Source organism: Acomys russatus, chromosome 29 (assembly GCF_903995435.1).
Source record: "Acomys russatus chromosome 29, mAcoRus1.1, whole genome shotgun sequence".
In the NCBI taxonomy this organism is placed as follows: domain Eukaryota; kingdom Metazoa; phylum Chordata; class Mammalia; order Rodentia; family Muridae; genus Acomys; species Acomys russatus.
In genome coordinates this window covers 17,648,031-17,663,722 of record NC_067165.1, presented here as the reverse complement: position 1 = coordinate 17,663,722, position 15,692 = coordinate 17,648,031, and the positions used below count along the sequence as shown (strand labels likewise).

General features: G+C 45.4%; 1 protein-coding gene and 1 pseudogene across 2 annotated transcripts in view; one reads left to right on the top strand and one right to left on the bottom strand.

The window, feature by feature from the left end:
- Positions 1-15,692, top strand: part of Macf1 (microtubule actin crosslinking factor 1) — a 230,192-nt gene that overhangs the window by 156,554 nt on the left and 57,946 nt on the right. The window contains exon 1 of one of the 2 annotated variants that reach the window (XM_051171392.1): positions 9,973-14,720. The exons of the other annotated variant lie outside the window; for it this stretch is intronic. Within the exon in view, the coding sequence (XP_051027349.1) occupies positions 11,460-14,720 (3,261 nt within the window). The 5' untranslated portion in view covers positions 9,973-11,459. Of the gene's footprint in view, positions 1-9,972; positions 14,721-15,692 lie in introns of those variants that run through there. 2 annotated transcript variants of the gene reach the window in all.
- Positions 214-725, bottom strand: LOC127211905 (60S ribosomal protein L26-like; annotated as a pseudogene).

The following is a 15,692-nucleotide window of genomic DNA, read 5'->3' as shown; positions in this document are numbered from 1 at the left end:
AGAAATAATATTAGAACATTGTGAAATCTTTTGGAGAGGAGCATACTAGGTAACCCTAGCTGTCCTGGAATTCACTAAGTAAACCAGGCTGCATTCAATAGAGATCTGTCTCTGCCTCACTGGTACTAGGAGGAAATGTGCATACTACCACACCTGCTGCTGCTTCCACATCCTTTTACAGTCTGTTTTGTTTATTTATTTGTTTTTCACTACTTAAGCAGTCTTCCTGAGAGCTGGCGTGAGAGGCCTCTGCTCCTGCATCTTCTCGATTGTTTCCTCCTTGTATTTGTCCTTCTCCTCTCCTACTTGTCGGGACTTGGCTTTCCTTTCCAGGATCTTCTCCCGGTCTTTGTCCAGCTTTAGCCTGGTGATGGCCACCTTGCTGGGGTGGATGCCCACATGAACAGTTGTGCCGTTAGCCTTTTCTCGCTGCACTCGTTCAATGTAGATGACGTATTTTTTCCTGTATACCTGGACCACTTTGCCAATCTTCTGGCCTTTGTAGTGTCCTCAGACAACCTGCCCTTCGTCGTCCTTCCGGATGGGCATGGACCGGACGTTGTACTTCTGCCTCAGATCCTTGGAAAGGGGGGAAGACATGATCTTCCTCCGAATGTGAGAGGGGGCATTGAAATGGCGTTTGCGGTTCTTGCTCCAGTCAGAAGTCACGAAGGGGTTGAACTTCATTTTGGCGGCTGCGATCCAGCGATGGCCGCAAGAGGAAAGACCAGTCTGTTTTATTTTTTGTGGCTACATGTGGATGCACATGTGCCTCAGTACTCTTGTGGAGGTTGGAAGACAACTTGGAACTCTTGGGGTTGAATTCATAATTGAGATCATATACCTGAGCCATCTCCCATCCCCTACCTTTCATCATCTTACTCACAACAGTCCTTTATTTTCTGGGGCCTGGAATTACAGGGATGAGCCACCATGCCAAACAGACTATTGTAAAGTCTTTTCACTAACTCGTTCAGTAGCTGGGGTTTTGTTTAGGTACTTGCCTACCATGCATGAAGCCTTCTAGCACTGCCTAAACTGGGCCTGGTGACACGTACTTGTAATCTTAACCCTTGGGAGGTAGAGGCAAGACAAGCACAAGTTTAGAGGCATCATACAGCACTGAGTTCAAGGTGAGTCTGGGCTACATTAAAATTAAAACAAACAAAACAGCTTTCCTTCTTTACCTCCAGAAATGATCATTCTCTAGATTTGGCATAAGGCCAAGGATTAGATTTTACTAACTCAGTTTTCTTTAAAAACAAACAAACAAACAAAAACAGATTATGAGGACAAGCATTTTGGAATACACCTTCAGTCCCAACTCTGAGGCAGCAGCAGAGGCAGAAAGATCCTGTGAGTCTGAGGCAAGTTGGTCCATATAACAAATGCCCAGCAAGGTACAATAGTAAGACCCTGTTCAAAAACCAACCAAACAAGGAAAAGCAATTATGAAAATAAAGAAAATTTAATTTGTGGTGCTAGCTGATGGATAGACAGGCTTCATGAGCAGCAGTTTTTTTTTCTTTCCTTCTTTCTTTCTTTCCTTTCTTCCCCCAAAACAAGGTTTCTCTGTATAGCTTTGGCTGTCCTGGAACTCACTTTGTAGACCAGGCTGGACTTGAACTCAGAGATCCATTTGCCTCTGCATCCCAAGTGCTGGGATTAAAGGTGTGCACCATCACCACCCAGCTTCATGAGCAGTTTTTGTGGGGACTATATATAGGACTTGTTTGTGGCCATAAAGTATCAATACATAGGCAGGTTGAAAACCAAGGATGTGTAGCCTTGGTTATCCTGGATTTACTTTGTAGACCAGGCTGGCCTCAAACTCAGAGATCCACCTGCCTCTACCTCCCAGAGTGCTGGGATTACAGGCATGCCCAATGGTGCCTGGCTGGCCATGGCACCCTAATACAATCTTTAACGTATCATACATGTAAATATAGTTACACATGTATAGATATACATGTATATAGAGATATATATTCATTAGCTTATTCACTTATGTAGAAGCTATAGCCAGCCAATTTCTAAGGCCATTTTGACTTTTGCTTTTGTGCTCCATAAGTCAATATTACTTTCAAATCATTAACCAGAACTAGCCAGAACACATATCACCGGCTCAGTGACTTCCCTGGCCTCTCGGTTGCTCATCAGATCAGCCTTAATGATCTCAGAGTCCTTGGCCTCATTAACTTGAGCTTTCATCATCCACCACATTACCTTTCTCCACTGCCATTCAGTGAATGACAACTACTACGTCAGCATCTTTAGGAGAGACACGTCTTCATATTAATCCGTCTTTAATTAAAACATCAAAGCAGAAAAGGAAAAAACATCAGCTTTGTTCCAGAGACAGTCAGCCTTTAGAAAGATACAATTCATCTCTCTGCAGTCTCAGCCTAGACTGAGATGTTTTACAAGAAATATTTATTCATGGTTTCAGTAAATACAAGTTTCTAATATGGTCTAATATGTGCATATATGATCCAAAGGAAGATGAAAAATTAAGGGAACTAAAGGTAGGTTTATCCTACTTGAATTTATAGTGTCATTCAGGTGAATCATTTAGGATCTGTCACTTTACAGTTGATTCCCAAAGGATGACCTATTGTGGGCCTATTTCTTTATTATACTTTTTCTTTTTCTTTTTCTTTTTCTTTTTCGTTTTCATTTTCATTTCTCTCTCTCTCTCTCTCTCTCTCTCTCTCTCTCTCTCTCTCTCTTTCTCTCTCTCTCTTTATAGAGAGAAGGGGTAGAGGGAAGGAGGGAAGAAAGAAAGGGTGAGCTGGTACTTGTAGCGGTCAGAGACCCTGTGAGAGTTGGTTCTTTCCTTCTACCATCTGGATCCAGAAATTGTACTTAAGTCATTAGGCTTGGTGGCAAGCTCCTTTATCTACCCAGTCATCTGGCAGGCCCTTGGTCTGCTTCTTTAACCTCAAACCGACATGGTTATTTGTTCATTTGAGATCAATGATAAGAATTACTTGAGTAGGGCCTAGGGATGTACCTCAGAGGGAGCACACTGGCCTAGATGCACAAGGCCCTGTTTTATCCCCACATACACCACGTAACAAGATTAAAGAAATGTTTTACGGAAATCTCTGTCTTACTTGTTCTACCTTATTTTCTCATATTTGAGAGGCAATACCTGCCATAAGATTGTTTAGTGATTTGATCCAGCAAAGCTTCTCCTTAACTTCTAAGCCCCTGACTCATGTTTTATAGCACTGTTCGCTTTTCTTTCAGAGTCTGTCTACAATTAAAATAAGTGCCTACAGCTACTATGATGTAGGTGCCTGACCATGTCTCATTAAGATATCTCAGTTCCCTTTAATCCCAGCACTTAGGAGGCAGAGGCAGGCGGATCACTGCGAGTTCAAGGCCAGCCTGGTCTACAAAGTGAGTCTAGGACAGCCAAGGCTACACAGAGAAACCCTGTATGAAAAACCAAAAACAAACAAACAAACAAAAAAGATATCTCAGTTCTTAACATATTCTGGAGTACAAAGTAGGTACCAATAAATATTTATTTAACAATTAAAATACATAAAAAATAAAACTTTGAGCAAGGGGTATAGCCCAGCTGTAGGATATGAGCATGTGTAAGATCCTGCTTCAACCCTCAGCATTGTTTGAAAAAGAAAAGAGGGCTGGAGAGATGGCTCAGCGGATAAGAGCACTGGCTGCTCTTTCAGAGGACCCAGGTTCAATTCCCAGCACCCACATGAACGCTCACACCTATTTGTAACTTCATGGTGTGACACCCTCACACAGACATTCATGTAGGCAAACACCTATGTACATAAAAAATGAGTAAATAAATAAAAAGTTTTTAAAAAGAAAAGAAAATCAATATATAACCTCAAGGAGACTAGAGAGATGGCTCAGCACTTAAAATCATTTCTTGTTCTTGCAGAGGACCCAGGTTCAGTTCCCAGCACGCATGTGGTAGCTTGTGTTCTTAATCGGTTCTTCTGATTTCCACAGGCATCAGGCATGCACACATACAGACAAAACAGTCACACACATAAAATAAAATAAATAGTTTATTGTGTTTTTTAAAAAATAATATAACTTCAGTAGTACAGGGCTGGGCTGGGGAGCCCAAAGAGACAAAAGAGGACTGCCTGGAAAAGAGATGACATGATTACCCTGTGCTATGAGAACCAGAAGAAGAGCATCTTGAGAGTGGCAAACACTTCCTTCTGCATACCCATTATCCCTAACCTATGCTGTCTGACTTGGCACCCATCGCTGCTCAGACTGTTTCCCTAGAAATAGTCATTGACTAGTCTGGTAACATTGTCTAATTCATTGTCTTCTGTCTTAAAAACTTGGTTTTTGCTGGGCGTGGTGGTGCACACCTTTAATCCCAGCATTCAGGGAGTCAGAGGCAGGCGGATCACTGTGAGTTCAAGGCCAGCCTGGCCTACAAAGCAAGTCCAGGACAGCCAAGATAACATAGAGAAACCCTGTCTTGAAAAAAACAAAAAACAAAACTTGGTTTTAGGGATTGCAGAGATAGCTTAGTCAGTAAAGAACCTGCCGTTACCACACAAACATAAGAACCTGAGTTCAGATCCCCCAAAACCCACATAAAAGCAGTCAGACACAGTGGCATGCATCTATAACTCCAAAGATGGGGGTGAGGGTAAGGGGCCACTTAGAGACAAGTAGGTCCCTACAGTTTATCGGCCTGTCAGTCTACCAGGGTGGATGAACTCCAGGTTTAGTGAGAGGTGCTGTCTTAAAAAATTAGAATGAAATAGAAGACATTGATCTCTGGCCTCCAGGTGCATGTATGCATGTATATGCACATGCACATATCCTCAGATTCTCGGTCCTCTTGCCTTGCCTTCATGAGTGTATGCTCCCATGCCTGGCACCTACTTACTTTCTTGATACTGTTCTCTCCCCAGCTTTTCTAGATGGTTTGTCTTCCTGAGCCCTAAGTATGTGGGTTTTAGTTCTGTCATCTGTTCTCTTCTTTCTCTACATCCAGCCATGCTGAGACAGCAAGTCCCACACTGTTCCAGGGAGAAAGGCTTCTAAATCTGTGTGTCTACCCTAAAGTGAAGTCCCCTACATGAGGGACCATTCTAGACAGCCCCACATGTGTTGTCTTTGAATACTCTAAATGGAATGAATCAAGTGCCTTCTTCCTCCAACTGTTTTGTAAGTTCTGCCCTGCCCTTGGTAACCCCAGAGTAATAGTATAGCATTATCTTTATTTTCTTTCTGGTCTCTACTTTCTATCCACTTAGCACGTCCAAATCTGACTCTCCAGTTTTTTCAAAGTCCTTTACCTCATTTGTCCTCATTTCTACTAACTTTGTTTCTTTTTCTTTTCTTTTTTTTAAATACAAGTATATTTACTACCTTGAGGTTCAAAAGTTAAAGGTTCAGTTGTTTGGGTTTTTTTTTGTTTTGTTTTGTTTTTTTTGGTTTTTTGAGACAGGGTTTCTCTGTGTAGCCCTGGCTGTCCTGGACTTGCTTTGTAGATTAGGCTGGCCTTGAACTCTCAGTGATCCGCCTGCCTCTGCCTCCCAAGTGCTGGGATTAAGGGAGTGTGCTACCAGGCTGGGCTAAGATTTAGATTTTCAAGATGCCAGCTGAATGCGCACTGTGGCACCCCCCACTCTCCAGCCCCCTCCCACCCACCATTTTCTTTCTTTTCCTTTTTTATATTTTCACAACAGGGTTTCTTTGTGTAACATTACTGGTGTCCTGGAACTCACTTTGTAGACCAGGCTGGCCTCAAACTCACAGAAATCCACCTGCCTCTGCCTCCCAAGTGCTAGGATTAAATGCGTGCACCAACATGCTTGGCCTCACACACGTGTTTCTGTTAATTTTTTCTTTCTTTCTTGAGATAAGGTCTTATTCTGAGGTCCAGCCTAGCCTCAAATTATGTTAATCCTTCTGTCTCAACTTGTTGAGTGTTAGAATTGCAGCCATGAGCCACCCCACTTGACTTACAGCTAACTAAATCTTGTAGTGATGCTTTTCTGAATAAGGCATACATGTCCTTGGTTTGGGATTCTGGGCTAGAGCATCTTATCCTTCTAATATTTTCCCCTTATACACAACCACTATGTAAGCCATTCTGGATTGAAATTTGCTAGGCATGGCAGAGCATACTATAATCCCAGGACTTGAAGATGGGGCAGGAAGATTGTCAGTAGAAGCAGCCTAGTGTTAACACCTATCTCAAGAAGAAAATGTTCCTTCTCTAGCTCCTCATTTGAAATAACTTGTTTTTTATCATTTCTGTGTGTCTAAATTCCAATTTTGTGAACTGGGAATGCAGCTCAGTTGGTGAGATGCTTATCTAGCATGCACAAGGTTCTGGCTTCCATCCCGACCCCAAGTTAAAATGGTGTACATTTAAGTCCAGCACTCTCAAGGAGCGAAGGCAAGAGGATCAGAAACTGAAGGTCATCATTGGCTACATAGCTAGACAAGCCTGGACTACATGAGACCCTGCCTACAAATAAATAATAAATATCCTAATGAACAATTTTCCTTCTATGAAGCCTTCTCTGACGCCTCTTGGCTTCCTGTCTCCTGCCTTCTGCCAGGTCTTCTCTAACCCTGTCTTTGTTGACATCTCTGCCTTGGTAACTAACCAAAAATCTAAACAAGGAATCAAACACTGTCTTTTGGAAAGTCTACAAGCAGCAAAGGGTTTTCAAGGGTCATGATAGTCCCTGTAGGGTGTGTGGGAAGTTTTCTTATGAGTTCAGGAATACACAGGAATTTAAATACCTTCAAAACCCTTCATGTCCCATTTAAGATAAAAGCCAAACAATACTATGCTGGTCTGTGTGTCACTCTGTAGCTATCTTTATAATAACAAAAACACAAAGCATAGTAGTTACTGACACCCAACAAGCACAGACCTAATACTGTAGAGTTTCCACTTGCCTCTGAATAATGCTTGTGAAGTCTAGATATGTTAAGATGAAAGGCATTTTGTAGATTTAAGCTCCAACCAGTCCTCTGTATCCACCTTTATTCAATGAGTGGGGGTGGGGGGCTGTCAGATGGGTAAAAAGGCATTTTATTCACTCAGTTGTGGTAAATGTGGGGTCGCTAGATTGCCTTAGTAGTCTGGCAGTTCAATTCTTGGGCAGACAAAAGCAATGCTAGATCCAAAACTTGGAGGGGCTGGTGTGAGCATGTGAGAGGACTCCACCCAGCTCACTTGAATTAGGGAGACAGCAGGGAGGAGCTAGAGAGGTCAACACTGGTCTTTCTTCTAGGTCCATTGAAGGAAAAGCTGACATAAATTTTGTTCTTAGGAATTTCAAAATGTATAGAGAATTCTTTGAACTCTATAATCAACTAACTGGAAGCTAATTTGAAATGTGGCCTGAACACATCCATTTGTGGCTTCAGGGCGGGGAAGCATCAGAAGAGGTGCTCTGGAGCTCCTTGCGTTTCTCCCTTAAAAAGCTTAGTGGGACATGAGAGGTACAGATTCCTTTTTTGTTATAGTCATCAGAGAAACAAGAGAGTGAAAACGGAATCAGGTATTTCAGTCACTGAGATGACTGGCTACTGGCAGAATCCCACATGTCAAAACTAAAGATAAACTCAGGAACAGATAAAAAATAAGACATAAAGGAGAGAGACCTTGTGCTTTATCTCCTTGCTTCTATTCACACACACACCAGTGATAAAAAGAACAAAACTAGGAGGCTTCTTGGTTGTTTTTATCTTTGAAGGGGTGGGACAATTGGATTGTATAAAGCGTGTGTGTGTGTGTGTGTGTGTGTGTGTGTGTGTGTCGGGGATGGGGAGGTTTTCACTGTAGGACTGGGGTTAAAAGCACATGCCATATGGAATCTTTCCTAGAGGCTCTGTTTAAACTTTAAGGAAGTTTCTCTGTAGTATTTTAACACTTTAAATAGAGTGTGACTACAAGTGATAAGTAGTTTGAATCTGAGTCTCAGATGCTAGTTCCATTTATTTATCTGAGCGTTAATGAGGAGAGTAAACAGTGGATATGTGTGGGGAGGGGCTAATTAGGAAACGCTGACTTGGTGAAGAGACAGGAAAGGAATCTCTGCCTGTGAAGGTTGTGATTCCGCATCGAGATCATTCTTTATCATAGAATAACCACCCACCCTTATGTCCAACGCCAGAGTTCCTCAGATTCTTCTGAGCAGAGGGGCTGTGGCATGCTAAAGCATCTGTTATGGTATCTGAGCACTTGGTGAATGTATGTGGCCAGGAAGAATTGCTACTGGAAGTAATACCATCCTCTTGGGAGTTGTCCATTTGTCCTGAATAATTAAAACACACTGAAAACCTAAATTCCATGAATTGTGAAGGATCAGGTCTGTAAGCTGATCTGCTTGGGATCACAGTGTGCCAGGGGTTGAAGGGACTATAAAGCTCATCCTGAGCAAACTACAAGATTTGTGAATCTGTTTCCTGTGAATGCTATGCCACATGACTGCTTAAATTTCTGCTCACACTCCTTTGGGATCAGGAAAGTCACCCTTTTAGGGGACACTTTATTCTTTGAATAGCTGTGAGAAAACTGATGGTTTGAAATCTGCCCTTGGATCTTGGTGTGCCAGTTAAGGAGACATGCAGCACAAACTTCCTTCCTCCCACGTTCCAGCTCCCCAGATACTTAGTGTTGATCGTATGCCCTGGAACTTACCCTGGATCAAGTGTTCTTGATTCTTTTCATTCTGTGTTCATAGAATGTCTTCTAGTGTCTTGCACTATTGAACCAGGAGGTCACATGATTCTAGACAGCTCTTTTTAAAGTTTTAAAGTTAAGGAATAGGGTATCTAGAATAAAACAATACAATCTAGAATGTTCTAGTACTCCCTTCTGCTTGTAGTTGAGTGGGTAGAAATGATCAGCTTCTTTCGGGGTAAGAAATGAAGTGTAAAACATTTTGCCTAATCTGATCATGGTACCTCATTTTTGCCAAGGAGTTTCTGGCTCTTCAAATAAGTCTAAGGCTCAGCCCCAGGTTTCACTACCGATTCTCCACACACCAATGACTGGTTTTAGTTACTCTTTGTATGGAGGGTGCTAAGAACTTTTATGTAAGTTTTACCATCTATATTGATCACATGGGCCAACAGGAATTCAGACATTTTAACTGACTTTCTTTTCACATATAATAAAATCAAAGCGACCATCAGGAAGGGAGTCAAGTACTGCACCTCATAGAGATGCAGCCGCCTCCCTCTGGTACTTAAAAAAAAAAAAAAAAAATTACAGGGTCACTAGATAGCTTTCTGAAAACCAGAAAGTGGTGTTGCAGGATTGTGTAACATGTTTCTCTAATATTTTCTTTTTTGAGACTTGAAATATGGACTCATGCTTTTCCTCTAGCCCCAAGGAGGTTCAGGTTTCTTTGGACGTGCGTGGAAATAAAAAAGCAATCCAGGTGTTGGGCATGGGCTGTTCCTGCTAGAGTCCCACTGCACTCCGTCCTGGTCATTAGGACCACTTAAGTCTGGGCAGAGAAGCCCAGGTGGTGTCATGGGCCAAGATCTGACATACTTCAGAAGGGAAACTATGCCTTGAGTTTATCCAATAACTTGGTTTCTGAGTCTATCTTAATTCCTTGGCATACCAAGAAAAGACTGTGTCTAAGACTAGCCTGTTCTTTGGTCAGCGCCAGAGGTGACATTGGAAAATACAGGGACAGCCTTTGGCGGCAAATCTGGAGCCTAGGGTACTGCAGACCGCCCACCCCAGCCCGTGCGTCTCTACCAGCAGATGGGTCTCCCCCAGTGTCCCTAGCCACAACCGGCTGGCAGTGGGGGAGGCGGGGGCGCCCCTTCTGGGTTCGCCCTTGGGCTGGGCACGAATCCCGCGAGTCAGAGAGAAGCGGGGGCGGGGGGCTAGCCCAGTACTAGGAGGGCGGGGCTTTCCTTTGTCAAGGGATTTGCCCGGCGTGACCAGGACTGCTCCTCTCTGCTTACCCACGCGGGCGGGGACTCTACAACGCCGGTGTGGATGGAGTGAGCTAGAGGGGGTGCGGACTGTGCTGGGGTCCTTCGCCCCTACCCCGGAAAGCCCCTCCCTTGGCGCCTGGGCCTCCAATCCTTGCCTCCGCCCCCTCCCCTCCCGGCGGGGCTCTCTGTTGGCCCCGCCCCCATCCTCCTCCCTAGCTGTCCGCGCAGCGCGTTCCCGGGCTTCCAAGGGGGCTGCCCGGGCGGGGCAGCGACGGAGGCGGCGCTGGAAGGGGGAGGAGGGCTGCCCGCCACCCGAGCAGTTCCAGCCAGCGGCGGGTGAGCAGTCCGGGCGGCGTGAGAGAGGCGGGCTCGCCCCCCCTCGTGCGGCCGGAGCGGAGCCTTTTGTTCCCAGCCAGAAGTTTGCATGCCGGGACCGTGACAGCTGCGGGCGGGGAGGACGGCCGCAGGGCCGGCGGCGTGGTGGAGAAAAGAGGTGACTGCTTGTCATGCAGCCCACAACGCAGCGACTCGGGGCCAGGAACTTGCGGCGGCCTGGGAGGCGGCGCCCACAGGACACAGGACTTTCTGCTGCCGGAGGGACAAACTAACTTCCTGAGCAGGAGACGCAAGGCCGGGGCGGCCGGGAGCCACCTGCAAGGCTGCGGTGAGGCAACCCTGGCCCTCCGGGCGCGAGGCATGGCGCGGGTTTGCGGGCGGTGCTGATTGAGTCCTTCCGACAGCCCCTTGGCCGCTGTCTCAGCCTGCCCGCCTTCTGAAAGGCCCAGAGTGGGCCTCCGCTTGCCTTGTTTTGCGGCCACGATACAGTGTTGGCTTGGAAGCCACAACAATGCCATGATGTTTTGGAGACAGGAAGCCCCAAGCTGGCCCCGAATGAAGGACTTCCTGTGTTTAAAGTTGCAGGAATATCCGCTGACCAGCCCTGTTCAAATGCAAACACCCCAACTAGAGAGGACGAATGGCTAATTCAGACCAGCTGGACTCTTCAGGGCTGAGCACAGGATAAAATGAAAGGAATTCTTAGGAGCTTGGACCATACTTGAAGGCTGAGAGGGAATGCCATTGTTATTAAGGACCTAATTGGTATAAATTTTCTGCTTCCAACTCAGCTTCAGTGAGAATGGAGTGAAACTAGATATTGAATAAGACTTATCAATATCAAATTATTTTTGCTGACTGAATTTGAAAGGGCAACGCTCTTTAGAAAAGTAAAACCAGAAGCCATACAAGTAATTATTTTATGATTGTTGATTAAATAATACCATTTATCTGTCTGCAAATATGAGGCTACTAGCCTCTGAGGAAAAACTTGTTTGTCTTAGAGTTTCTCCCAAAATGGTTTCAAATGGGAACTTCCAGATCACTCTGGAAGGAGGATGCAATTGGTGGTTTGGAGTATAGACATGTAAGAGGACTTACGATTCATGTAGAATGTGTTTTGAGAGAACCTAAGGGGGAAAAACTTTGAAAGATTGATGGTTCATCATTTTTGAAAAAGTATGGGTAAGCCACTTAGCAGGCCAGACTGTTTAAGGCGGAGCCCCACCTGCCTGGGTAAAGGGGAAGATGAGGATGGCTATATAGAAGATTGCTATGTCCCACAGCGGTCTATATACGACACAATGAGGATAAATGAACAGATTGACCAGGGGTCAAAACTTAATCAGACGTCAAAAAGCACCATGGAGAAGATGGAAGGAAGTACCATATCCAGCAATGGCACCTTAGGAGCATCATCTAATGTGTTTGAATCTAGAGTGCCAGAAGGCAAGAAGCTGGATGAGAGGATAATATTTGACGCACTAAAGCTAAGCAGTGATGTGCAGAAGTCAGCACCTGTGCCACCCAGACGTCGGCCAAATGCAGAGCGAAAAGATAATGTTAACAGGAGATCGTGGAAGTCCTTCATGCCACCCAACTTTCCAGAATTTGCAGAAAGGATGGAGGCTTCTCTCAGTGAAGTCTCAGAAGCTGGTGCTTCAAATCCTTCCTTGCAAGAGAAAAAGGAATCCAGTTCTGCATTGACAGAAAGTTCTGGTCACTTTGACCACAGGGAACCTCAGTCTGAGTCTGTTACTCTGGAACACATGTCCAAAACTGTAGATATTCCAGAAGTGCAAGATGTAAAAAACTTGCGAGACTGCCAGGACTTCAGATTCCAACAACACAGTGAGAGCTCTCCCCATGAATTCCAGCCGCTAGAGTCAGAAGCTGCAGCAGCAAGTGGTAACACAGATGAAATGCAGGAACACAGATTCTCAAGTGCAACCTGGCCTAGGGCCATGAAAAGTTCTTCTAAGGGAGGCTTCTGTGAGAAGCAGCACCCCCTTGGGGATACTGCCTGCACTGTGGAACTACCACCTCTCTCTCCTTGCCTCAGTGAAGAGCTGTTGGATCCAGAATTACATATGCTTATAACACCTAGCCTGAGAGAAAAAACAGAATCTGAGTTAAAATTTGAGGAGGATGAGCGATGGATCATGATGGAGGCAGAGGAGGAGTGGGAGGAAGAGAAACTGTTGGAGAGAAGAAAGAATCTTCTAGTTGCAAATGAGAAGATGAGCTTGGCAGACATTTTTGAAGAGAGAGAACAAGCAAACACAGTAGCAGTGGTAGAGGATTGCTCGTCTGTCTTGGGGACTTCTGATCACCTAGCCCTTCATCAGATTTGCTGTTCTGTTGACTTGCAGCCGACTAGGGATCAACCTGCGTCTGTTCCCAAGGGCACACCTCCTGACTGCACCTGTGTGCCTGCAGGTGAAGATGTTATCAGTGAGATGGAAAACAGAACTGCTCAGGGGCAAGAGGGTCTGACTTCAGGGTTCCAGGGCCCTGTTGAAACAGAGCAGCTCTCTGACACAGATTCTGTGCAAATGTTTCTGGAACTTGAGAAGGAATGTTTATATGAAGAAGGAGTAACTTCTTCAGCTGAGCTGCTGAGTCAGGCCTCTTCTGAAGGGCTGGCCCCATCCCAGGATGCAGAAGATTCACTTTTAAGTAGTCATTTTCCAGGAGCTGCCTTAGAACAGGATCAGCATGTGGGTCTTTTAAATGTGAGGATAAAGGACCCTGACACTGGATTAAATAGTGAATATCGGAATGCCCTGGACTCTCCTCAGGTGCCTAAAGCTGTTGAACCTAGTGCTCCTCCTGACAGCAGGAGGGACACCTCCACTGTCAGTGAGGAGTGTGAAAAAGTGCCTTTTAGCCCCATGATTGGTGGGGAATTTAAGTCTCTGGCTGATCCAGAACCACTTGGAGAGCTGAACACAGGGGGCTTGCTGAATTCTAACCCCAGAGCCTCTTGTGAAGAAAAACTGCCAGTCTTTATTGCTTCTGAGCTAGCCAAAGAAAATGGCAATTTGTTCCAGGTAGGCTGCAGTCAGACTAAGGGGACTGGAGAGATGTGTATGGAAAGAATCCCTCTCAGTTTTGCTTTTAACTCTGAACAAGATGTTACCTCAGGACCTGAAGTAGAGGTTGTATCATCTGATTCAAATTTATTAACAGATGAGATTCAGTTAGGAAGTGGGAAAGGAGCTGTACTTGGTCAAGAAGATAATATTCAGAGACCACTGGGCAATGAAGAGCCCTGCGGATTGTCTGGAGAGAAAGTTTGTGGTAAGGACGGTGAAACAAAAGAGCTGGATTGTGGATTGACCCTTTTAGGGAATGGAGCTCCATCTCATTTTCTTGGAGACTTACAGAGGAGGGGTCCAGAGTCCGTGGTTCTGAGTCCGCACCTTCTGCCTGGAGAATGGAGACTTGGAGCTGGAAAGGGAACCCTGAAAGATGGAGAACCTGAGCTGAGTATGGCTTCACAGGAAGGGGAAATGGAAATGAGAGATTTACATTCAACCCTGATCATCTTTCCGGAGGAACAGATCACCAAAGCCAATAACACTGTAGCAGGTTTAGAGGAATGGATATCTAGCCATCAGAGGCCTGCCCTAGCTGCTGTAGTACCCATGGTAGAGGATGCCCCAGATCCTGTGGTACCCATGCCAGGAAAGGATACCCCAGTTGTAGCAGTGCCTGCCCTGGAGGGGCCTGCTGCCAAAGCCTCTGCCTTGGAGGGAACCGCTGTAGCTACTCCAATGGTGTCCTTCCTAGAGGAGGGTATACCAGTTGCTTCAGTGGTCATCTTAGAGGAGGATGCTACGGCTGCTGCAGGATCAGCCACAGAACAGGCTGCCACCCTATCTGGTGCAGCGCCTCCAGTGGAGACTGTTACAGTGCCCATCACAGATGAGGATGTTACCTCAGAGGAGCCTGACACTCAGGTTACTGCAGTGTTCCTTCCAGAGGAACCTGCCACACAAGCTCCTGCAGGGCCCACCTCACAGGAGCTTGATACTCCAACAATTACAGTGTCTACTGCAGAGGAGCCTAGCAGCATGCCTGTTGCAGGCCTGGTACCAGAAGAGTCTGCTACTCCAGCTCTTGAAGAAGCTACCCCAGAGAAGCCTGATGCTCAGGTGGTTACTGTATCCATCCCAGAATGGTCTGCCACTCTAGCTACTGCAGTGCCTGCTGTGGAGGAAATTTTCACTCCTGGTGGACCCTTCCTGGAAGGAACTATCCACACTGACTCAGTGCCCGCTGCAGAAGAAACTCCTGTTCTTGAGGAGGCTTCCTCTCCTGGAATGTGGACCAAGGGAGGCCTTGATTCTTCAGCATTTGGAATAAAAGAGATGCCTGGCACAGCGCTACATGGGAAAGTGCCTCAGGCTGCAACTGAAGGATTAAATTCACATGAGGTAATTGTTGCTCATTTCATTGGCAGGAAAGGCTTGCAGAGTAAAGTGAGAATTGCAAGTTCTCTCACTTGGTGATAACGAGCAGTGGTATGGTCCTCTTTTCTTTTGTGAATTCTGTGCCCCTGGGCTTGTAATTTCTAGATTTTCTATTGAGTTAAGAAGAAAAATGTATCTTAATCTTCTCTGGTGTAAAATTGAATTGATTTTTTTACTTACATATATTGGAGGCCAAAGTAACATGTTTGTACATAGATGTTGGCTTACTTTTTAAAAAAGATTGTTAGCAGGAAAGTGTGATTTCTCTTTTGAAAAAAATACAGCCAGTCTGTTTCATAAAATCAAGAAGGTTTGTGTTTGTTAGTGATGTATAGTTAGGCAGAGGTACACTGAGCTTTGAGTGAGACCTGAGCACTTCAGACCACTCTGACAGATTAGGTAATCTGAGTCTTCTCTCAGATCCCTCGCTTGGTAAGGCAGCACCCTGAGAGGACTGTAAGGATAAAGTGATAGTGCTTTTCCAGTGTCACACGTGAGAGTTCAACCACTGACCATCTTCCCCCTTCATCCTGTAAATAGGTTTGCAATATCCCAGAAGCAGGTGAAATATACAGTGTAAATATGCAAATTAGGGGGTAGAGGCAGCTATTTTTGATTTGGGGATTGTTTGTTTGTTTTGGTTCGTTTCACTGTGTAGCTCTGTCTATCCTGGCACTTACTCTGTAGACCAGGCTGGCCTCAAACTCCCAGAGATCCTCCTGCCTCTGCCACCACCACCACCACCTGGCAGAATGTGTGCTTCTTTTATTTTTCTTTTTGAAACAGGGCTTCTCTGTGTGTATCCCTGGCTGTCCTGGAACCGCTTTGTAGACCAGGCTGGCCTCGAACTCACACAGATCCACCTGCCTCTGCCTCCCAAGTGCTGGGTTAAAGGCATGCACCACCATTGCCTGGTGAGCCACTCACTATTAATGG